At 34.7% G+C, this 26800-nt stretch overlaps 2 protein-coding genes across 2 annotated transcripts in view; one reads left to right on the top strand and one right to left on the bottom strand.

The window, feature by feature from the left end:
* LOC138709125 (ABC transporter G family member 20-like) overlaps positions 1-26800 on the bottom strand; it is a 299649-nt gene that overhangs the window by 175021 nt on the left and 97828 nt on the right. The gene's annotated exons all lie outside the window — the stretch shown is intronic.
* On the top strand, positions 1004-2206 carry LOC138708530 (probable glutamate receptor). The gene has a single exon (XM_069838645.1). The coding sequence runs from the start codon at positions 1004-1006 to the stop codon at positions 2204-2206; it is 1203 nt and encodes a 400-aa protein (XP_069694746.1).

The raw sequence follows: 26800 nt of genomic DNA, 5'->3' as shown, positions 1-26800 counted from the left end.
GATTGTTTAATAATATCTTCAGTTAAACAAGAATTGTTAAGAATAATGTATAGGAGAAATTATCTTTATACTTAAACGTTTTTGCAATTATCTGTGACCTAGAATATTCGTATTTTAATATCGTCCGTAAATGGAACATTATTATAGTGTATCTTTATTTTACTGATATCACTGACAGCCAAGTAGGACTCTGAAAGCAAATCGTGTGTCAAATATGAACGTGATGCACATCTTCTTGATTGGCTTGCTTCCAATAGCCTCTGGAGAGTTCGTACAATTTTTGGAATGTTTAATATATATCACGACTCATCATTTCACATCTAAAAGAACGATAATTGTAAGTCAACATCTTGGAAATGGAAAAACTGATGCCTTCAAAAATTTAACCGCTCCCTCAAAATCAAAAAGAGAAACTTCAACATCAGTAGCGGAAGTTGATATAGCATCGCTGTTACTGAAAACATTACACGACCACTGTGACTGGTCTATACGTTTGCAGAATTCGGAGGAATCTCAGAAACGAGAAACGAAAAGGTTGAAAGAGGAGAGTGGTAACTACATCCTTCTGCATCACGCAAACGATTCTGTGAGTGAGTTAAGAAGCCAGGTGACTAGTCTCATAACAACTACTTCCTGGAACTCCAGAGCGTACTTCGTCATTGCAGTACTGTCAAAGTCACTGCATGCGAGTTTGAAGGCAGCGGAAATTTTAGCAGAACTTTGGAAAGAGAAAATTATGAATGTAGTAGTTGTGGTACCTTTAAAGTATCCCCATAACAACTATGAAGAGGAAAAAACTTCAGTTCTAAATGTATACACTTGGTTTCCATTCCAAAAAGAAGGGAATTGTGGTAAGAATATAAGTCCTGTTTTAATTGATCAGTGGGTAGTGAACGAGATTGGAGATAGTCATTTTTTATTGAACGTTTCCCTCTTTCCAATAAAAGTACCTCACAACTATTTTGGCTGTCCAATTACGGTTTCTACCTTTCAGTATGATCCAATGGTAATGAGACCAGAAATAAATTCTTGTAACGAACTTGTATACTTGGACGGGTTGGAAATTCGACTTCTGAATAGTGTGATGGAAGCAATAAACGCAACCCTTGTGTATCATCCTGCTCTGCTTGGAGAATGGGGCGTACGTCTTGAAAACGGCACCTGGACGGGCCTCTTTGGCAACCCTATTAATAAAGTATCTGATGTTTCAATTGGTGTTGCAATTGTTGATGCCGCTTTGTGGGAGCTCGCAGATTTTACGATACCCCATCTGATATTCGATATGAGTTGGCACGTGCCTTGTGCCAAACCAATACCCCGCTGGACTAGTCTCTTCAGGGCATTCTCTACAGAATTATGGTTTATGTTCGTGTTCGTTTATTTTGCTGTATCCATTGTGATATGGACCACATTGTGGATGATTGGAATAGAGGCTAAAAAATCCCGTACAAATTTGGGAATTTGCTTTCTCAGCATGTGGGCCGTGGTGTTGGGCACATCGTCATCAACATTCTTTCCTAGCAAAGCTTCGATTAGATTCATTTTCTTGATTTGGGTATTGTACAGCCTTGCAATAAATACTGTTTACCAGACGTACCTTACCAGTTTTCTGATCGACCCTGGTTTGGAGAAGCAGTTTAATACTGAAGAGGAACTTATAAACTCCAATTTGAAGCTAGGCTATCATTACTTCATGGGCCATAGGTACAAAGAACTCCTCACACAAAGATACAAGAGAAGAATGATGTGTGACGATTTGGAGCGCTGTTTCAGTCGACTGGCTTACCGGGGAGACATGGCGCTATTGATGTCTGTATCTGTAGGTAGATACAAATCAATTTTCAAATACAGCAGCCCCAGTGGATCACCAGGATTTTGCCACTTGAAGGAAGTATTCGCAAAAGTATTGATAGGAATGCTTTTACAGAAAGGAAGTCCCTTTCTGGAAGTATTCAACGCGGTGGTTCTCCGTTTAAGTGAAGCTGGAATGATGGGATACTGGTGGAATGATATTATTCATATGGCATTTCTAACGGGAAATACACATTTGACAAGCTCAGACTCGGAATCTTACAGTCAACTATCAACTGTTCACATGCAATCCGCGTTTTACTCTCTGTTGCTAGGTTACCTTTTATCAATAATAATTGCAGCATGCGAAATTGCAGTTAAGAAATGGATGAAAGTTTGGAAATTACGTTTATGAATAGTTTGTTTTTTGTGTCGCTATATTTTGGAATTTTCTCAACGAAAAAATTTAACCTGTAAGTTTCTCATTCTGTACACCTTAAGGAGATAAGCCGGGCGAAAAAGAGTCGCTTTTCAAACTGGGAAACAGAGCTATAATTCAAGCGAATTTAATTTTCACTGGATATTTCTATTTCCTTGCTATCATTCCACCAAATTTCATATCATCATTACTGTTACTCATAGCAGCATTTGAAATGTGGATATGGAGAAGAATGGAACGTGTGAAGTGGACAGACAGAATACGAAATAAAGCTGTGTTGGATAGAGTGGGTGAAGAAAGAATGATGCTGAAACGACAATATATTTTTTTCTCAGCATAGCTCAGTAACTTATGGAACGAAAGGACTTAACCATTTTTAACTACAACCTTTAACCAACTTCCTTCAGAATATAAACTTTTACCAAATTGCCGGTATTTTAAGAATTGTTTAAAAATACGTTTTTGGGAAGATTATTTATTTTAATTCTCAGTTGATTTATTTATTTCATGATTTCAAACTTTTTCTTCTTTCTGCCCAAAACTTTGTTATCTTACTATTTGTTCTTATTTTGCTTTCTTTCTTTCATAAATTCTAGTGTTATTGTCGTTTTTCACAGACTGTAGTTTCATGACTTTTTCAATTACATTGTACAACATATGTATGTGACCAGCATTCAGGTTTAATTCTCCTTTGTGTGTATATGTGTATATACAGATGTAATTTTCCTCAGTGTTGTATAGTTATAATTTACATTTGAATTTGTTATTCTTGTAATTTGTAATATTGGTTCACTTACCGCTTGCATATTCATTGAGTGTAACTTCTAGACTTATATTATTTTGTAATTATTATTTAGTATGTTTGCATTATTTTACTCGACTTGTGCTTGTATAACTATATACATTTTTATTAGAGTTCTTTGATATTAGTCTGTAAAATTGTATCAGCTTCTTTTGTTTCTGGCTAAGTGGAAGAGAAGGCCTGATGGCCTTAACTTCGCCAGAATAAATACATAGATATTATTACTATTATTATTATTATTATTATTACTATTATTATTATTATGTGTTCTTGTATAGCTCCTACATATGAGTTATACTCGTTGGGACATACTCAATAAATTAAAAAAAAAAAAAAAAAACTGATCAGGAAGAGGGAAAGGAATTGGTTGGGTTACTGGCTGAGAAGGAACTGCTTGGAACGATACACTGGAAGGAATGGTGAACGGGAGAAGAGTTCGGGGTAGAAGAAGATATCAGATGATGGACGACATTAAGATATATGGATCATATGAGGAAACAAAGAGGAAGGCAGAAAATAGGAAAGACTGGAGAAAGCTGAGTTTGCAGTGAAAGACCTGCCCTTGGACAGAACACTAAATGAACGAATGTAGTGAAAGTAAAAAATTAAGTCCTGCTAGTTATTAACTTACGGAACAATACATTTCCGCCTATAGATCTGTGTGTCCGCTCTATAGTCAAGCTAGGCGGTGGCGGCCACAAAATTATAAGTTGTCATATCCGGAAGAGCTAGAAATGTAACTAACGTAGATTATTCCGATCGGTCTCTAACATAATTGAATCGGGGATTGCAGAAACAGCACATGTCAGTACGCCACACATAGTGACATGTGCTGTTTCTGCAATACCCGATTCAATTGTTAAGTCATCAATTCTTACAACTTGCACTTAAGACTTCATACACTCCTTAATTCTGATGTTCATATTTAAAGTTATTTTGTATAACAAATTGCAGACGTGAGTTTTAGATCAATGACTGAAATAATACTCCAGGTATTCATATTTTCATACATACAACAAGAAAAAAAGTCTTAGCCTTTTAAATTGAAATTGTAATGTTTGTCAAATATTACGTCACACATTTCTTACAAAAATAAATATCATTCCTTACAATAAGCGTTGTGTATTACTATTACTGTTATTGTTAACAAATACGTTTCTTAAACATATATAATTTTTCCATTGTCAATATATCACATGGAGGTAAATACCAAGGCCACTGTATGAGTTTTGCATACTGTGCTTGCTCAAGAGTGTGAGAATTTTTTGTCAATGTTAGTCCGCATGTGAAGATGCTACTGCTTCTACACAATCGGTAATGTTGATGCTGGTCATCGTCGACATCATTTACTAGTCTTGCTACCGTATACGTTATACTTGCGTATCATCATCATCATCATCATCATCATCATCATCATCACAGAAGAGATAGCTTGACGTAAATTGTTGACAGAAAGACATGATGATCATTTTGTAAATTTAATGCAGCAAAGACACTTCATTTACATCGTTGGTCTCAAAGAGAATGAAAATAATTTAGAACACAAATATAGTTAATTATGATGGAATCGCAAGTGGTCTCTGGCTTCCCAAGTTTGTTGTCTTATGGTAATCATTCGAATGCCAGTTATGTAATTCCAGTAAACCTACACGACTTTTCTTTTCAGTCTTTAACACTTAATAAATTTTGAGTTCCTTGATATGTCTAGTGCTGAATTCTCCTCTAGTTGCTAAATTCTGTAAGATAAAGATATCCCCTTTACATAGCATGAAGGCACTTGGGTGCATGGAGATAGAACTCCATGCTTTCATTTCTCTTGATATACAGTAGTTGCACCGCTGACGAAGGAGTAAATGGACTTCGAAACGCAGCGCCTGATTTAAACAGGAGCCTATGGTGCCTCTGCTCAGGGCCACAAAATCCAGGAACAAGCCGTTTCTTTAATGAATAATGCAAAATGAAACAGACAACAACTCTACAAACTGAAAATCAGAATTGAGGAAATAAATAAGTACTGAATTATTATGTTAGAAAACCCATAAAAATTACTTTATTGTTTTAAGTTTAGAGTCATAAGTTGATTGCAGAGTTTAATGTGTTCCACTTGTGAAGGGTGGCTATCATGTACAGTTTATTCAAATTGTAACAGTAAGCCTATTTAAATAATTAATAATGAATTCAACAACCAAAGTCAAGAGCATTGTCAGTTCTCATTGTACTGAGTGTTAAACCAAGTGTCTACTGCTTGTGTTCCTTAGAGCTTATCTAATTTCTGTGGTACAGGACCGTTATCGGTGTGTAGTGATAGTGTTAAAGTGTTTTAGTAGGAAAGTTCATAATTAAGAATGAAATTCCCAAGTAAATTTAAGTCAGTAGCCAATAAAAGAAAACGGAAAGCTATTGAAATTAAACAACAGGAAAACCAACGCTGATCATTGAGTCAGTATGTTCGTTCATATGTTACTAGCAGTAACCCTTTACCTACAGAGACCTCCAGTTTCGAAAAGTTAAGAATGCTTTAACACAGACTAATGAAGATTTTGACATACAGAGACAATAGTCCGAGTAGAAAGCCAAGGTATATTTTTGTATAAGCCTAAACCAGAATTTAGGAAAAATTAACACTCCTTTCAAACTCCTGAATTAACTGCACTGGAGGAAACGAGGAACTGTATCGGTACTACAACCAATGCAAATTAGCTTTGACCCTGTCTTGTGGCCACACATAATCACTGATACCTTATGGGACCACTTTATTTTTAATCGTTCTCCTCAAAATAGAGAATTAATAAAAACTTCTGTGCGATAAATCCATGGTGAAAGGAGATAGGTGACAATTGAAATTAAATAAGATAGATCTGTTTATCATATATGAAAAGAAGGGGCCTTATGAAGAAAATTAAGTTCCGAGCCTCTGAAATTATAAATCAGGCCCTGCCGAAACGGCAGTACGGCGTGTACTATGTACATTACCTTTTCTGTAACATTTTTAACACAGTGAAGTTTTAAAGTTTTTTCTTTTAATTTTAAAACTTTTATTATATTTTAAACCCACGATATCATGCCCTCGGCTCTAGAATGAGGTGATGTGGTCGGCACTACGCTCCGATTGCCTTTTACCTTAATGAAAGACTCGGTACTCAATTTGATATCAGGCTGAGTAACCCTCGGAGCTGTTCTGGAAGTTTTGGCAACAAGAAAAACCCCGTCACCACCCGAGATTGAACCTGGAACGCTCCAGTCCGTAGCAAGTTGCTCTACCAACTGAGTTACGCGGCTGTCAATTTACGTTAATCCTGATGAGAAGCTTGATAAGACATTCCATTGAAGTGGCTTACGAAGCCTTGGTTTTTCTGAACCGACGCATGCGACGTGCGAGGTGTGAGGCCCGCCTCACACAAATCCGGACTACACGAGAGCTAGTGAGTGGTTTCTATAACTGCGTGGTGAGCAGACCTCTTATCTCGCAGTTATAGAAACCACTCACTATCTCTCGTGTAGTTCGGACTAGTGCGATGCAGACCTCGCACGTCGCATGCGTCGTTCAGAAAAACCAAGACTTTAGTCTTGCTTTTAACATAGAAACATTTCAGAATATTAACGCAAATTATACATTTCAAAATATGTTATTCTACTTTCTCTAGTAGTGTGATCCGACGTTGCTCCAAATTTTTCCTCAATTTCTTTCAAATACCATCCATCCATCTTCCCTAGAGATCGTTCATGCTTCAGATTTGTACCACAATTGCTTTATTATTGAATTTGAAAGATGTAATTTAACTTTCTTAGAGATAGAGTTGACTTTTTAAACTTTAAAATGCAATACTTACATTCAGAAAGAGTGTCTTGAAGATGAATTGTGGTTAGAAATGTAATAATAGTAGACTATTTCTTCCACTGACATTTTTAAACGTCAAATGAATCATTATTCATGATATTGCATGACAGCGACCACTTCATATAGCGCTGCACTTGACTGATGTCTGATATGGTACCGAGATCCGCCTACTCATTATGAGTTCTGCTGCGATCAATGCACATGTCTCGAAACCCTTTAGTTAATATTTTCTTTCAAATTGCGCATTCTATGTCATAATAATGATTTATATTTTGATCATATAAATGTAGATTCTACTTACTATTTATTGACTCAAAATAGTTGTTTTCTGCAATTTTTGAGATTCTTGCAAAGTGTGACAACATGGCCCGCCTCTGGGTTGATTGTCACAAAAGATTTATTGCTTATACTGTTAATGAAATCAGTTTAATAAATAAGGTAAGTTTAAGTGTAAAAATGTAGAGATGCCATTTGAAATTTCAAAATGGGGCAAGCTGTGGGTGGGGGGGGGTTAAATCTAAAATGGAATTAAGCCTGGTTTCAGACTTCCCCTTCAATAACTAAAGTGACGTGTTTTTTGTTTAAATTGAAAACCCTGTATATATAAATGCTAAAATTAAGTTCGAAAGTAACAAATGACGCCAGATTAGATGAAATAACAGCTGCTCTGAATCAGATTGAGCAGTGATGAATTCAGAGAAGGAGGAATTTCTCCTCAGATTGCAGGATGTCTCCCCGCCTACCCCTAGAGATTTCAGACTTTTTAAAACTGAAATAATGTAGTTTATACAACGTATTTCAATTTTATGTTACTTTTCAGTAAAGGTAACTAAAACAAATTAAGTTATTTAAATTTTCAGGCATAGTTGTTCCTTGAAAGTTGGTGGTCTGCCGGTCGATCTTGATTGGTTGAAATTTGAACCGTCTGAATTTTCATCTTGAGTGTTACAGTTAATTAAGGTGTGCTGTGTTTTCATTGACGTAGTTTTCAGTGTCAATTTTGTTTAGTAAATATAATTATTTTGTTTACTAAAACAGCTATACGTATACACTAAACATAAATATTTCAATGTGAAAACAGGAGACTTTTTAAATTTTTCTTAAGAAAAGACGTTTTGAGGAAAGTGAATCCATTGCTTTCGTTGTTGTTGTTAAGTCTACTGTCCGAAGACAGTCTGAACCTCAAAAGCGATACCAAGAAGGCCCCACTTATGAGGCAATTAGGCCAGGAGATAATGGAGTAGGGTGAACAGTTTCTTTCCCCCTACGTTGTCTTTAATGAATAAATTTCTCAATTGGGTTTAAGTGAAAATGAGATCTGTAAAACGATAATTCCATATGTGTTATCATTTAATGCTGTTAGCTGTGAGTGAATGAATGAAACTGTTGGACATGGGGGGGGACCACGAAGGTAAACTAAATGAGTTGGCTGTATTTCAATCGTACTTGGAGAGATGCATTTTGTAAACTGTGTCAAATGCATTTAAGAATTACCTCACAATTCTTAAAAGGGATATTCATGCCATTGTCCTTTAAAACTTCACAAAAGCCACTGGAAAATGCATTCATCTAATTTAATCAGTGAATAATATCAGTGAATAATTTCTACTTGGATGGCTATTAAATTTTGGCGGTTTATATAAAAAGGATAGTTAACACTGGCTTCATGGTGGAATTTTACACAAAACGATGGTTCATAGTCACCATGTTTTATTCACTTTTTATGTCAATACCTCTATTAACATTTAGTAGTATTTAAAAAAAATATAAATAAATGAAAGCTATATTTACTTAATTGACCCCATTTCTTTATATACCTTCTTACATAGACTGTCTCTGTTGCTAGGTAAGATCCGAATTATTATTCCTTTTGCTGTCGGTTCCACCTCCCCCCTCCCGTACAGTATAAAGCCCCCGGGGGAAAAGGTCTGAATTCCACATGAGAATGATTGAATCTCTTCAGCGTTTCGAATTTACACTCAGGCAAACTGCTCATTCATCATCTATGCAGCATTCTAATCCTGCTGATAGGTGCACACGAAGAGTGCTTATATCTGGAGTAATGTGCCGATGTGCAAAAACATCTCTCTCTCAAAACACACATCCCACTTCTTGTATGACTTATTGTGTTGTGCAATTTTACAATATTTCCCTCTTTTTCTTCTCCCAGCACTATTTTGTAACCAGTGACCTTGATGCTCGAATTTCAGCTGGCACTAAGCAATCGTACGTATTACGTAGGCACCTTCCATAAATGTATCTTCCAGTGTTACAGAACGGTTCTTTCCCGATCTTTATGAAAGATCACTTTATTTTTTAATACAAAATGATGAAGACAATGAACAAAAAAAGCCAATATACGAGCTTAATAAAATATCAAGAAAGTATAATGTGGCAATATCTGTTAATAAAAGTAAAGTAATGAATTTCTGAAGCGCAAAAAATAATTATAAGATCTAAAATAATAACAAATATGCATAGAAGAAATTAATAAGTTTAAATATTTAGAATATGGAGATTTATCCTTCGAAGAGATGGAGCAACAATAACAAATATAACACTCGGGAGAAAATTAAGCGCAAAATAAATATGGGAAATGCCTGTTATTATTCGGTTGAGAAGCTTGTGTCATCTAGTCTGATGTCAAAAAATCTGAAAGTTAGAATTTATAAAACAGTTATATTACAGGTTGTGTTGTATGATTGTGAAACTTGAACTCTCACTTTGAGAGAGAAACAGAGATTGAGGTTCTTAGGAAAATATTTGGGGCTAAGAGGGATGAAGTTACAGGAGAATAGAGAAAGTTATACAACACAGAACTGCACGCATTGTATTCTTCACCTGACATAATTAGGAACATTAAATCCAGACGCTTGAGATGGGCAGGGCATGTAACACGAATGGGCGAATCCAGAAATGCTTATAGTGTTTGTTGGGTGACCGTAGGGAAAAAGACCTTTGGGGAGGCCGAGACGTAGATGAGAGGATAATATTAAAATGAATTTCATGGAGGTGGGATATGATGATAGAGACTGGATTAATCTTGCATAGGATAGGGACCGATGGCGGACTTATGTGAGGGCGGCAATGAACCTCCAGGTTCCTTAAAAACCACTTATAAGTAAGTAAGTAAATATTTAGAATACATGTTACTCAATAAGAATTTATACCAAATAGAAAAATGGAAACATTTAACTGTTTAAATGAAAAAAAGAAGGGCAATAGAAAATAGGGCTAGTGAAAACACTATATTAACATTCTATATTATGATAGTGTCGAAACTGTTTTTATTGCATAGTAGTGAGACTAGAACATAAAAGAAATAAAGACATACGCAATGAACTAAGAAATATTTAATTTAAATGACAAATTAAAGGAATAAAGAAGTAAGTAGATACCAATGTCGAAAGAATTAATGGTACAGTACCAGATTTCCCTATAAAAATAAGTCTATTGACCAATAGGGAGAAGAAATATAGGATGTCCAAAAAAACGATGACTATACCAAACTAAGTAAATTGCTATACCTTATTTTATTTCAAGGAGTGCAGTTCGGTGTTCAAATAAGCCACCGAACTGCACTCCTTGAAATAAAATAAGGTATACAAACATAAATGATGCCTGAGGAGTGAAGAATGATGATGATGGTGATAAACGGTCGCCATGTATCTCAACATAATACGATGTCACGTCCGTCGTCCATGGGGAGCAGAAGTAAGGAAATATTGGAATAAATCATACTTGGAATTTATAATAATAATAATAATAATAATAATAATAATAATAATAATAATAATAATAATAATTTGTATCTTCTAAGAAAATCCTGACTGACTTTTGTAGGAAATCCTCAGTTACCGGAGATAGTTCTAGAACGAACGTGTACGATGAATAAATAGGCCTAATACATTTATAACTACCTTAAGTTTTTATGCATTATCACGTCATTTCATCCTTTGCTCTGAATCAAGTATCAGGATGTCCGACTAAATATCCAGCTAATCTTAGTTCAATTCCCAAGTAGGGAAATGCATAATTATATACGAACACAGGGTGATTGACGAGGATTTACCGTCCCTTACTTGAGCTTATATCCGAAGACTTTCTGAGCAAAAAATGTCATATAAATATCTGTCCTAATCTCAAAATTTTCAAAATTACACTAATTTGTAGTTGTTTGTAAAATACCATTATTCTTGATTTTTAAGGGTAAAGGGATATTACAGATAAAGAATGAACTATTTAGGAATATCATTTCTTTAATTAGCTAGTATTCTGAAGCTAAAAATTTGTTGTGAATTTCATAGTTGCTTCGTACAGATTCTTTTTTCGATTTTTAACTACAAAATTACATTTTCTTATGCATTTATCACAACAATTGTTACAAATCACGCCACTCTTGTAAATTCTTTAAGACTGTACATTAGGATGCATAATTAAACTGTAAAGAATCAAGTTCGTCGTGTGATTTGTAACAATTTTTGTGATAAGTGCATAAGAATGTAAAAATTTACAAACAAAATCTGTACAAAGCAATAATTAACAACACATTTTTAGCTTCAAAACACTAGCCAATTAAAGAATTGACACTTCTGTATAGTTCATTCTCTATTTGTAACATTTTTTACCCGTAAAACTAAAGAAAAAAGGTGTTTTACTAACAACTTCAAATTAATGTAACTTTGAAAATATTGCGATTAAGACAAATATTTAAATTACATTTTTTGCTCAGAATGTCTTCGGAAATAAGCTCCGTAAGTGACGGTAAATCCTCGTGAATCACCCTGTATGTACCATCCATAGAGACTGAGGTTAGGTGTCTCTTCTGTTTGATCTGTAATATCAAGTGGTAGAATCTTCACCACTAGTAGGCTAGCTATAGGCAGTGCCCCTGCTTGTGAATGTGTAAAGAATGTTCAGCAACAAACTCTTCAAAATTTGCAAATGTGAATAATAATAGTAACGTTATGTCTAAAGTAAGTAAACTTAACTCCCAATACAAATAAATGTAATGTTGTGATATGTGCATATCAACATCATGTAGGGCTACCATATTTCACAATTTTAATAAGGGGGTAAATTAATGTTTTCGCTCACGTTGCTTCGTGGTCTCTATGCTAGTCCGTTTTCGTCACTTTAATTAAATTTCTCCATTATTGAATTTTCAGCGTGACTGAGTAAGTGACATTATCGACAATATTGACCTACTTTATACTTTTTATTCATACTGCCAAACGAAATCTTATATAACAGTGAACAGTGATTACATATAAGCATACAAACTTTAGCTACAGCATTTATGAAAATACTGCATACAATTTAATTGCCATCTTTATAAGAAATAGGTGCTTAAGATACACTTTAAGCTGGCCTCCTTCCTTGAAATATAAAAAGATGAAAGCAATGGTAATTTCAGTCTCATCTACACTCCTAATTCTTAATAATTTTGCTTCATTAACATTGAAACTATTCAGTCACTCCCCTCTCTGCATTTCTTACGATCATGGGTCGGCAAATAAAAAGGAAAAAAGATGGATCGAGATCCGACAACTGAGGTTGGTCTGAAAATCTTGTGACTGTTAGACTGGTAGCATACTCCATCGGACAGTCTGTCTCGGACAGGACGGTTTTGTCCCAGACTGTTCGATGTGGCGGTGATTATACGCATTCTTATGAAGCTGCAGCATAGGCCTACTGCACAGGAAGAATACAGTGTGCTGCAGCCTCATAAGTAGAGCCCGGATGTTTGGCAAAATGCCTTTTTCACTGGATGGAAGTAAATCATTATTTGCATAAATATAAATGTGATTTGGAGTAAATCAAAGTGATAGGGCCAATTTTTATTTTGCCTATTTTGCCTTTTTAAGGTGTTTCTTACTAATAAATGCCCTTTTTTGAAATAATTTTAAAGCAATATTTCTTGTTTATTTGCAAGGTAATGTGTATGAAATTTAAATATTTGAAACAATGACTAACTTTGCTAACAATAGTAAATAAATAGTACATTATGCAACGAGCCTAAAATGGTAGTAATTAAGACGCGAGTGTGTTTGTTTATGAAACTCGCTTGCGCTCGTTTCATAATTTTCATAGAGCGTCTTAATTACCATTATAGGCAAGTTTCATACGACTTTTTATGCTCGACCATATTTCTAACTTGAAATTATTCAGAAGTATTCATGTTATGGTTATGTAAGTGAGGAGCGGAACTGACTTGAATTGTGTACTGATGTTGTAAATCTATTCTTATGAAACTGCTTCTTTGCAACTGTTATTTTGGAACAGCTTCGTTCATGAAACACAGTCGAAACTGTTTCTTAAAAATAATAGTTTATCCCATCTCTAGTAGAGACACAGCTTTTAATGCTGTGTGAAAGGAGCTAAGGTCGTTCGAATCTCACCTAGGGAGTGGATGATATAGGTAAGTGCTCCGTTTCTACGCAGTGCCCATCAGTTCTCTATTGCGTTGCCGCTCGAACATTACACAATTACAACCCGAATCTTTGAACTAATTATTGAATAAATTTCAGAACACAACCTTCCTTCCCCTCTTCTGATTTATTAATATATTAGTATTAGTATTTATTTATTTAATCTGGTAGAGATAAGGCCGTCAGGCCTTCTCTGCCCTCTACCAGGAGATTCCAACTATAGTATGAAGAATAAAATTACAATTAGTATTAAATTTACAATTACAATTACAAATAAAATTACAATTATTATTAAATTTACAATTACAATTACAATAAAAATCAAAGTACGAAAAGATTACCTGACTAATTAAAGCTAGATAATTTATCATAGAAAAACAAAGAATATTTTATATTTATTGAATTACAAATTAAACCTAGAATAACAAAATTGTATAGTGATGAAATTACTGGATATTGAAATATTTTGTGATAGATTAAGGAAACTATTTACAAGAAATCAATTACTGACCAAGTGCCTAGTAAGTTTGCGTTTGATATAGCATATTAGCATAATATAGTGACGTGAGATGGAAAATTTGCCATTATATATTTTTCCAGAAAATCTTTCCCCTTTGAATATAGTTGCTTTCTTCGCTCCTTATAACCTCAAGAGCCTTACATGTATTTCTCACTATATTCTCATCACTTACCAGCTTATGAAAATATGAAAGTCGTAAGTCGTCTAACCTTTGATGGCTGTGCTAGTACAGACTCCAAAACAACGCCATTGTCAAGTTCGTTTTGCCGTGAGATTACTGATTCAGAAATAAGTGCTGGCGATTATCATATTTTGAGAACTTTACTAATCTGATCTAAACTGTCACAACACTATTACCTCGACATAGGCTGATGAAAGCCTTTCATTTTAAAATAATTATTGCTGGTTGAGAAAAACATTAAAACAATTATATATATGATTCGTAATTTCTCTTCTTCGTATCTGTGAACTCCTCACTTTATTTATCATAACTCATTCACAGACATAGCCAAATCAGCGCCCGTACTGAAACTGTATGACTGAAACAAAAGCTGATATGCTGTTGCAGGTTTTTATAGCCCTGTCGCGTTCACCTCCAAGGCGATTCACTCCCTCCAGGTAGAGGAATAGAAAGTCCACATCGCACAGAGACTACTGCACAATGTGGAGGTTTTGGCATGCCTGTCCTAGTGTAAGAATTTTAAATTTTATTTTAGAAATAGTAGAGACTTTTATTTTTGTGAATTACCGGTATGTGTAATATGTGTAATCAGAATCTTAAATTTTAATTAAGAAAAAATAGGTATGTTTGTAAACAATGTAACATTGTATGTCATTCTTAAGTCTTTCTATCAAAACGGAACTGTCCCCGAACACGAGCTTTGCTCTTTCGGGGTACTTTCATATAGCGTTTTTTTATGTATAATTATGTTATTATTAAATAAATCTTAGTCTGCTGACTATATGTCAACACCTGCTAACCTGGATGCGGTATGATGACACGGAATAGTTAACATGCATAAGTGAACCTATCACTATACATAAATATGAAAGTTATAGAATATATTTAGATGATTAAAGTAAAAATAAAAATTGATTAAAAGAAGTGTTTATGGTAGAAAATTGTCAAAAGGAGCAAATAACTGAGTTTTGAAGTTTTAATGGTTATCACGATTGGTTTAAACATGCGCCAAAAAGCAGGCGTAAGTGCAAGTTTGAATCAATAAATTACTGAGATTTGCGATAGATTAATTAGTTTAGGAGTAGGTATAACTACTTTTTGAGAGAGAGAAATAACTCGTCCGGCCTTAAGGATGACCACGAGGATCCGGACATTAACAGCAAATAAAAATATAATTAATTAAATATGAGTATTGTTATAAAATAAAATGTAATAATTAAGCACCGCTGATTATCAATTATAAAATAAAAGCTTAGAAGTTAACTTTAAAATTATATTTATAAATAAAAGATTTTATTTAAAATTAGCATATCCTTAATTAAGGCCTTCTGAGTGGTATAAATGAAATTGTATAATCTGCAGGGAATCTTTAAGAATTTGCGAGATGATTTTTTGAATTTCAAAAGATGATATTGAGTTTGTACTTTTGTGAACTAATATCAATAAATAAATCGAATCTAAATATAAATCTATTTGTTATATTTTGTTGGGAGTGACGGGATAGATTAAGAAATGCAGATATCCGAACCAATATTCATGTAGGAGAAGAATTAACAGAAGTTCAACCGTGTCAAAGACAATGGAATGACCGCATAGAAGGAATGCTACGTGAATGCCTACCTCGGCAAGTATATAGGCTACTTATTACCCGGATGGAAGAAGAGAGATGGGCCGTGCCCGCATATGATAGACAAAAAAGTTCTGTTTTAGTATCTCCTTCGTCTCGGAAGGGCTCGAGAGTCTCAATACTTGGTGTGTAGAAAGAGGTGAGTCAGTCACTATGAAATGTTTCCTTATGTGGGCAAATTCAAATGTGTCGGGTACAGCCTGATATGAGCTGTAAAAAGGAACAGGAAAAATAAGCAAGTAATAATTATTATTTGTACAAACACAAACAGTAATTTAATAAAGTAACTCTTGGAATTGATCCGTGTTTACCAGGATGTATCGTCGGCTGTAGATTTAGGTAACAGTCACAGTCTGCTTTATCCACTAATTTTCCTGCTGGCTGAATAGCCTGTCACCGCTTATAGGCTATACTTGCATAACATGTAGTCATAAGACGGTTCAAAATGATAGACAAACAATCAGTGTGCTAACCAGTTAACGTCATGGAAAACTGTATTACTCACTGCTAGTTTCCGTAACGCTTACAACATTAAGAGCTTTGCCCTGGAGGTACCGAGGTATAGAGGTGCGTATAGGGCAGGACATGGAGCGTCCCTAATTACTTGCACACCCGTAATGGAATGGACTTAAGCCTCGTTCACACTTTTCAAGTAACTTGAATTCAAGTCATGTGATTTGAAGTAACCTGAATTCAAGTTGCAGTTCAGATATATTCAAGTAATTTTGTTTTCAAGTAGGATAAATTGGAGTCGATGCAAATTGTGCAAATAGGAATTTCTGTAGTAGCAAGCATCCGTGCCAGGGAAATGATAACGATATTGAAGAAATGGAAGAAGCCTTCATGAAGTAATGAAGCGTTGTTCAGTATGGGTTATGAATTGGATTACTACTACGAGAAATATATCGTAGTTGTTCCTGCAATAACTCCTATGCGACATATTGATCAATTTTCAGATTTCTGCTCTATTAAATAACTTAAATAGTGATACAGCAAATAATGAAATCTCCTATATGTAATTTTCTTTGTTTCGAAAATGTAAGAATTCACAGTCTCCTATGTACGGCTGCCATAGGATGAATAAATGTGTTTTTTGTTGCTACTAAAAGATTTTGTTTTGCACATAGGAGTTATTGCAGGAACAACGACGATATGACCATTGACCATTACAAATAGAATAAGTGAAATCTTCAAGTAGATTTAATAATTCTTAACGTAAATGTAATAAAATAAGCAGGTCTGATTTGCCATATTTGAAAATTATTTTCTGAAACTGTTACAGTTCCCCCCCCCCCCCCAAAATCTATCAGCCACATTGTACCATGCCATTTTCGGCCATAAATGTCATCCCTTCAAGCAACATTCTTCTTAATCCTTCCTATGTTCCTCACTTCTTCTCTATCTACAGTTTAATGGTTTTCAATTGTCTTTCGTAACTCATCTGTGTCCACGTTAAAATCTCTGCTGTTCAATTCCTCAATAAACTCTTCATTAGCACCTTCCTTTGCATTTCTGTCACGATACTTTGCAGTTTCTATAATACAAAGGTCTTCGTGAGTTTTATACAACTCCAGAAACTCAAATATTTGATCATTATTTCACTTACTATTGTTTCCTACTATTTAATTTAAATTCCCTCGCTTTTTCCCTTGAATTCAAGTTATCAAGTGACGTTCACACTCTTCATTCTTCAAGTTGTTTGAAGTATCCTTCCAAGCCAAGTAAAAAGTAGAAAGGGATTCAACTTCACTTGAAACTTGAATTGAAGCTGGTACTTGATTTCAAATCAACTTGAAACATAGTTCACACTTTTCAAGTTCATCGAATCAAATGACTTGAATTCAAGTTACTTGAAAAGTGTGAACGGGGTTTTACGTGTGGACTGTGCTGCCGGCTAAGCCGGGCCCACTATCCGTCTCACTGCGCATTCCTTTCCAGCCTTCAGATACATACACCATACACATAGCGTACCTCACAGGACTATACAGTATGAGTGCTTCCATATCAGAAATGACGTTTCTTCCAATGCCACAGTACTAGAGTCTAGGAATGTATTTTTGGACATATCTGAAAGTGTTAACAACCAATTAGCCAGGAATAAAGTAATGCGTTTCTGCGTATATTTAACGTAATTACAAATTTTATTCAAAGACGCTTGAAGTCCTTATAAAGTAGGCTAATTTCTAGAGAAGAGAATTATATGCGTGTTATAGGGTGAATTAATTAATTTCAGGGGATTATTCTTTGAGATATTTCAAATAAAACAGTGAAATACAATTTGGTCTTTTTTGCTTCCACTTCGAGATAAAAATTGTTTTACATGAAACATTTTATAACGTGTTTTGGGAAACACATTGATTTAATTCCCAATATGTTGAGTCAGTTTAAGAGAGCAGTGTATTACACTCTTACTACGCCATACTACTTTTGACTAATAAAACGGTACGAAAGGACGTATTTCAACCAATCATGGCTGCTTATCGCAAAATTTTATCGCGTCCCTAGCATTTGTTTAATTTTATCGTGTCCCTAGCATTTGTTTAATTTTATCGCGTCCCTAGCATTTGTTTCTTTGTTTGCCAACATTTGAAACTGCGCTGGTCTGGACGTCAAAAAAAAAAAAAAAAAAAAAAAAAAAAAAAATATATATATATATATATATATATATATATATATATATATATATAATTACAAACCACTCCAGTCGATGCACAGCAGTTTCAAATATGACTCGCATTGGCATTCAAGAACAAGAATTAATAAAAATCACTGATCATACCTATGCAACTTCTGAAATCCGATTTACAAATAAATGAAGAGCACCATTCGGAAATCCTGAATAAGTTGAATACACAATATAGGCCTAAATCAACGAGTTCCACTTCTATTACGCACACGTCCAATATAACATCAATTGAACCACCAACCACATTCAAATTTGAAAATTGTACATTCAATAACTATTCCTTTTAAAATTATTCGGACAAACTCCAGAACATGGATTGCACCCTTTCCCTCTTACTTCAAAATTCCAGCCTTGTGCACACAAAATAAATTATTGGCACTGAAAAGTACCTTTTCGTAAATATAATGATGCGCATTCGACAAACGCAGACAAATCTGCTCTTTTTAGTATTTTAAGACATAATTTGGTAGGTGCAATCCGTGTTCTAAAATTTTCCCAATTATTCATTCGGAAATTCTGAATAAGTTGAATACACCATGTAGGCCTAAATCAACGAGTTCCACTTCTATTACGCACATGTCCAATGTAACATCAATTGAACCACCAACCACATTCAAATTTGAAAATTGTACATTCAATAATTATTCCTTTTAAAATTATTCATGTTTATTTTTTATGTCATCGTCGTTAATTAAAACTTTTCTAACACTTGTGTACAGTATATTAGTTAGGTTATGTTATAGCTTCTGCTATATGATATTATGGATAGTCACGTATCAGAGATTGTTTAATATTAAGATTTATTGAAAATCATCTGTCAAGTGACGTTGATTACTGGGATTCGGATAATTGAAGTGGAATGTTGCATTTTAATAAAAATGAAACTGAATCAACAAAGCCTTCTTGACTAGTAACATTGCCATCGTGTATAATAGATCGAGAATTTCTTGACGAGAAGGCATTGCTCTCTACTGCCATCTAGCATGCATCTAGAGTAATATTTGTAATGTTGAGGTGGTACAATAATACATTTGAAGACAGTTGTATTTTCGTAAGTCAATTAATATTTTATTGTATTGGAGTACTTCGTTACTTCTAATCTTTATATACTTTCTTCTAATCGTGTAATAGTCAATTAAATCCCACTCGTGTTTTGATTTTCTCTAGATAAATCAAAACGTCTAGTGAGATTACTGTTGATAAATCATTGAAATGATTTTAGTTTTGCCCTGTAAATGTGCAGAAATTTGTCCGAACAAAGTAATGTTGAAAATTCCTTTGCAGAACAAAAAATTACATTTGTTCGGATCAAATTTCTGCACATTTAAATGACAAAACTAAAATTCATTCAATCACATTATTATTATTATTATTATTATTATTATTATTATTATTATTATTATTATTATTATTATTATTATTATTATTATTATTATTATTCGAGTACACTGCTCTCTTAAATTGACTGACAAACGTTCTGATGGGGGCAGATAAAAAAGTTTTAATTTTTTTTCTTTCACCATGTTAATAATGCCAAAAGAAGTGCTTTTACAAATTTTGACCACTCGACCGCAGTTACGAGGGCCATAAAAAAAAAAAGAAATTCGCCAGGGGCCGTTAACAGAAAAAAAAGCATAATTTCATTAGACAAATTTATTGGAACCGACACAGCAATTGTTGAGCTATTTTTCAACATATTTTCCATCGAAATTGAGACATTTCTCATCATGGGATCGACAGAGAGAGGTGCAGATGCAGTCAAACGCTGGTTCCGATCTGAGGCGGCTGACTTCTACGACACAAAATTGATCCCATAGTATGACAAATGTCTCAATTCCAGTGGGGGATATGTTGACAAATAGCGCAAGAATTGCTGTATCTGCTTCAATAAATATTTCCATGCAATCGTGTTTTTATTTATAAACGACCCTAGGGAAAATAACTTTCTGGACGGTCTCGTAATTGCGGTCGAGTGGCCCAAATTTGTATAAGAACTTCTTTTGACATTATTAACATGGTGGAAGAAAAAATTGAACTTTTTTATCTGCCCCCATCAGAACGTTTGCTTGCGAGCATATTGGGAATTAAATCAATGACTTTCCGAAAATGCGTTATGAAATGTTTAATAACCATTTTTATCTCGAAAAGGAAGCGAAAACGAGCAAAATTGTATTAATTCTTTGTTTGAAATATCTGAAAGAATAATGCTCTAAAATTAATGACATTACTTACGGGTCACTCTGTATAGTTGTATTGGAACAGCATACTTTAATAAAATATTGTGATTTCATGTTTGATTATACGACTGATGCATACATAGTTGCTAGTGTAATTACTAATTACACAAGTATGTGTATGTTTTGAGCGTTAATGCTCATTTCTAAATTAAGAAATACCTCGATTATCCGTCTCGATTCACCGTCCATCTCACTTAACCGTTAGGCCGGCCGGTCCCCAAGGTCATCCAATTTTTTTTATCATTTCATAGCATTTTTATTAGGGAGTGGGGTTAGTTTAGCTACACAGCAATAGATGGCGGTTTAGCGGGGGAGCGTACCCAACTGCGCACCTGTCTCCGCGCGTTCACCCACTACCACCAACCCATTACAAGTTTTTTAAACAATTTTAGAATTAGGAAAAAGTGTTTTTTTGTGAACGAGGGTGTGTTTAAACAAAAATAAAAATTAACTGACCTTTTTAAACAACAACAACAACAACAACAATAATTTTACATAATTACATGTATTTTTGTAGTAAGTACTGTATTGTAGATTATATTGTAGTAGATGTTTAAAATACACATACAATTTGAAGAAAAAAGTTATTTTTTGTGAAAAATTCCCCTTTCTCGCTTAACCGCCTTTTCGATTATCCGCTAAAACTCCGGTCCCGTGACTGACGGTTAATCGAGATTCTACTGTATAGCCCTACTGCTTGCTTATGTGGATAATTTTTGTAATGGATGCTGCTGCCTACGTTTTCAGGACTTTTTAAAAAGCATTTTATGACAAGCGTGAATGTGAGGGAGGGCTTGTTGTGATATTAAGTGACGCAGTCCCTTATATGGCGAAAGCTGCTGATGTCCTCAAAGTAATATGATGCATATGACTTGTGCATACTTTGTCTAATGAAAACAGGGCTACATGTACAGCAGAGACGATGAGAGCCACTGCTGCATCAAGTGTACATAAGAACTTGGCCTACATCAACCAGAACTACCACATCCTTTCAAGGATAATAATTGAACTATTAGAGAAACTATGAGAGGATTCATGGTGCTGGATGCTGTCATTAAACGTGTCGACGTTGGCAAAGAATGAGAGATTACAGAAACTAAGAGAGATAACAGAGTACTACAAAGGTGTGAATAGTGATATAAGCATTAATCCCAGTGTGTCTGCAGACTACGATTTGCCTCCTTACTTCGTCTGGTGTGAAGGAATATTCTTAAATTCAAAAATATGTTTTTATCAACAGGAGTAATAGGTTAGAAGTAGAAAATTGGGAAAATATACCGGTAATTGTTTTCCGGAATTTTATAAGCTCATAATAGAGAATAGAATTTTACTTTCAAAATTATTTTAATTAAACTAGTCCTAAGAAATGACACTAATTGCTATCTTTTTTAAAACTTTTAATCTGAACATTTCCCATTGTATAGTAAGTGTGTTCTTAATAAGCCTTTACCACGGTTAATGTGCCAGATTTTAAATTCTAGTGTACATATAAGTGCATATTTTGCCATTTGAAATTAATATTCGCGTGTATATTTTAATGTTTTTAGTACCTATAATTCTCAACACTAGTAATATGTCTTGCTTTCTCTGACCTTGCAAAAATGGACACAAGGTAGACTTCGTTACGTATCTATAATCGGTTGCATGCCTTCTAAATGCACATCACGTTAACAAGCATTCTTATTCTAAGCGGAATTCCAATCTCCGACTGTGGTTTTCTTGCAGTGTTAAAATAAATCTGCACTCCCTAAACATTGCTCATATTATTACTATAAGATTTCAGATCTGTTAAATCTGCTGTTCACCTTCTTGGACGGTTGTGAATAAACATCTAGTCATAACAGGTAGCGTAAAGTTATCAGTAGCGTACGGTGGGTTTGAAAGTTGATACCTCATTACCAAGCGCAGAATTTATAGGTTTTAAGAAACTAAAATTAGGTTTTCCAATTTATCTTTTAGGATTTAAAATCTTATGTTTAGGAATTTATATGATTTTACGGGGAAAAATAAAACTTAACAACATAGGCCTACTGTTAATATATTACAACGACTTAGTAAAGATTGCCTTTCTTTAGGATATTTTAAATCCTAACCTACGAATTAGGTCTTTTTAGGTCATATTGAATTTAACAATGTTACTCTTTGCTACTCGTATATAAAACGAATAAGAAAAGCAATATTTCGAGAGTAACGAGATAGCAACAAAATTGTTTCGAACCTAAGAATCCGGGGCTTGCTCATTACTATTACATAGTCTAATTTTACAGCAAATTAAATCGTCGATCCTCTTTCTTCTCAAACTGATCAATTAGGTCACAACATACTGAACAACTACTACTAGAAGAAGCTAGAGACAAATCTGCATTTGTTTCTAAACTCTCGATATATTTAAAATACTGAATAAATACATATATCTCGTAACACAAAAGAAAAAAATAACAGGAACACCTGCAGACAAGAGAAAAATCTAACAACATAAAAGAAAACTTTTACGCAGGGAGAGAAAACTAACAACACTTGACTTAAATTTCTAAAACCAAGAAGAGAGAAAGAGAGAGAGAGCTTTCGAATACAGCCGAAACAGTTATCAGCGGAGGGTAGGACGTCTCCAAATTCGGCTCCCCTCGTGCGTTCTAGTCAAGTTTAAACACTCCGCTATCTTATTGGTTGAACTGCTGTTGTCATGGTTACCGGGAGTAGAATGATGTGGTCGACTCCTCTCTCTTGCTCTCGCATGGACACAGCAGGCTGCTAGATGTCGGCTATACAGCAGTGCTGCTCATCGGAGTGACTACTACCGCAGAGGAATCGGAGATTACGAATAAAGCTCTCCACCGGTGATCTCCCATAGTACCGTAGGTGGAACAGGGGACATACGGAGGGATGCGGGGGTTCGGAGCGAAGCGACTGTTAGCTCAAGGACGACCGGCGCGTACGGACTGACGGTAGTTGTGAGTGGAATAAAATGGCACCAAATCGGATATCCGTCGCATGGAAATTCTTTAATTTAGTTGAAGGTAATAATAAAGTCGGACACTGTAAACTTTGTGGGCGAATTTACTCTAAGGGTGGTGGAACTTCGAATTTGTTAGACCATATGAAGCGATCGCACAATCGCGAACTTGATGAAAACAATTACGCAAAACATTTGATACGATTTCTTTTTAAATTGTTTTAGTGCTGTTGTTCCCAAAGGCTCACAGTATATGAAGAAGTCTTGAAATTTCTCTAAAACGTAACTTTCGAGGCAATAAAAAACATATGAAATATTTACAAGACGACTTGAGTTATATTTTACTGTTTAGACAACTTGAGTTATATTTTACTGTTTGGATTAAAATATTTCTGAATGAAACTAAAGAAACATCTGGTAATAATATAATTACAATTATCCTTAAGTTGATATCCACTTATATTTTTATTACAGAGCAAGAGAGGCGCGTTTTAGAAGAGGCGGTTCAAATACTGACACCCTTTAACACAATAATCACAATCCTGTCCGGTGAAGAATATGAATAAATTATGTTGGACAGTAATCTTTATCCCATTAATAGCCCACGTTTCTTTTGTTTCATTCTGAAACTCCCTTAATATATTTTACGTTAACTAAACCGATTAAAATAATAATTGACAAACCCTGTTTGCGATTAAACAAGAGTTTCTAGGAGAATTAAAGTATAAATGTTTACATTAGCTACTGAAAAGCTTTACTTTTGCGTTAGTTTTGCAGTTAGAATGAATGTTATTAATTTTATCAATGACATAAAACTAATACGGCTTTCCACATATACTATGAATTTCAAAACTAGAAAAAAAAATCTGTCAACTAACGTAGCACTTTAAGCAACACAAAAAAGACCCGAAGAAAGAGAGAGAGATTAACATAAAAGAGAGATTAAACAACAACAAATTAGAACTTATTTTAAAAGATACGCGGACGTCAGCGGACTCGAATCACTACCTGATCCGATTAAAGGAATGCTAAGCGGAAAGTGTATATATGCGCCACAGAACATATACAACCTGCGCGGCATCAATCGGAGGTAACCGGAGGTCTCCGATTGAAAGCGCGCAAACAACCGCTCCCTAGAAAACCTAATCATAAGCAGCACTACTATACAGGTTACAGCGCTATCTATTATTTTTCAGTACGAATTATTTATACTATCTACAGTAGGCTATATCATGCGGGCATCACCAACTGGATGTGGTCGACTTGACGTAACTTACATCTTAGTCGTAGTGAATAGTAAAATTAATATAAAGAGAAAAATGTTCGTCATTTGCTATCACTTGTTTGTGATCTGGAATTATTACTGCCATATTGTGTTCTGGTAAAATATTAGGGGAGGCACGGCCTCCCTTGCTTCCCCTGAAAATCCGCCGCTGAAAGTTATCCCTACTATAGGTTTTGGAGGCCCACGGGGTAGCGGGAGATTAAGGCTTTTACCTTAGCAAACTACCTATTATATAGTGTCGTGCAATGTTCGAACCCAAAAAAGGGGGTAGGCCTATCAAGATACAGTTACTATCAACGAGCACAGAAGATAGAGAGTACACAAAAACAGCTTGGAGGTGAAGCCGTGATAGCGGACAGTCGCCATCATGATGCTACCAAAACATTAGCTCCCGCTTAGCACTGGGCAGTTGATTGTGGTGTTACATCGTCGTTTTTATTCATTAATGAACTGATTTCAAGATGCCTACATGTGCTGCGTATGACTACACAAACAGATTTTTAAAGAAAATTCCTGGAATAACTTTTCACAGCTATTAATATGTATGTGTGAAATGTACTTATTATTATAATGATTTGGTTTAGGTTAGATTCGTATTGTCCATGTATTAGTCTGATTAAGAGAAAGGTATAGTGTATTGAAATCATTGTAATTAATTTTTATAATCACGATACCACGAACTCAAACTTAAGGTTTGCAGACTTGAACATTTACGAGCGAAGCTGACCTAACTTAACCCAAGTTGGAAGTTTGTGTCGCATGCTATAGAAAAGCCAGCATTGAGTATACCAAGGTATCTCCCCACACTGTACAATTCCTCGGCCTCATATCACTTAAGTAATTTCCTCAACTAACCCACTACCCTTGTCACATACTCGGCTTAATGCCACTTAGCTGTCCCCTCATTTAACCCATCTAACGCATAAAGAAACTTAAATCAGACGTCAGTACCGTGTGTGATGTGGGGTGACATCGAAAATTGGCCAGAATAAATAATCATACTACAAAAATTCGGGATAATATTGTTTTACAAAACTAAATCATTTAGAAATCATTAGATTATCTTTGTCATATTCACTTAAGGAGTTTTGTATTACCGTATACAGTACTGTAGAACTATTAATAAACTGGAAACTATTATATTATTAAATAATAAATATCAGTCAAGACGAAGTAATTGAAGAAGACGACATACTTCCGTCGAAACGATCCTCCTACCATTACAGGTATGTTATAGGTAGTTTACACCATGAAGAAGCATAAATGAAATAATAACACTGAACAACAAGAATTTTGCTCCGACATAAAACAATGTGTCCCTTATGGTTTGTTGTGCGCTGAATCCGAAAATTCATCTCTTTTCTTCGTATCACGTAAAGTTTTAAGATATACTATGATTTCACTTTACGATGAGCGCTCCCCCAGGAAACACTGGCGCGGGTTAGGGGTTGTAAACCAAAACAAAAGCTAATACATTTTATGAGTTTATGATTTAGTTCTGGTTTCTTATCGTTGTTGGCATGTTCTTTTGTACTTCTAATAAATAAACAGATATTGATCCCTTCCATTCAGTAAATTTCATACCAGTTCAAAGTGAGGTCTACGCAATGAACAAACAAGGTGAGATGTTTTTGTTTACATTCTCCTCTCGTAAGTCCTGCGAAGTGGATGATTGGAGTTACACTCACCCCCAATGAGCAATGACCTCAAGGAGCACTGCTACTCTTTGCAGCATTGCAACACGTTAAATTTCGTATTCTCAAAACTATTGGACGTATAAAAAAACTTGTTTGACAAAACTTGTTCGCATTGACTTCATCTATTAGCTCTGTGAATTAATGTAATAGGTTCTCTTCCAGCCTGTATAATTAATAAAGAAATAAATGAAATAATGTCCTGCATTTCAAGCCACATAAATGGGGGACAAAGTCAGATAGAGAGAGAAATACGTAATGAGCAAGAATGAAATTAATTTACAATATGACTAGTAATATATAGTGGTTAAGCCTT

The sequence above is a fragment of the Periplaneta americana genome, chromosome 11 (assembly GCF_040183065.1).
Source record: "Periplaneta americana isolate PAMFEO1 chromosome 11, P.americana_PAMFEO1_priV1, whole genome shotgun sequence".
NCBI classification, from domain to species: domain Eukaryota; kingdom Metazoa; phylum Arthropoda; class Insecta; order Blattodea; family Blattidae; genus Periplaneta; species Periplaneta americana.
The sequence above is the reverse complement of the archived record's forward strand: the minus strand, read 5'-3'. Positions and strand labels throughout refer to the sequence as shown.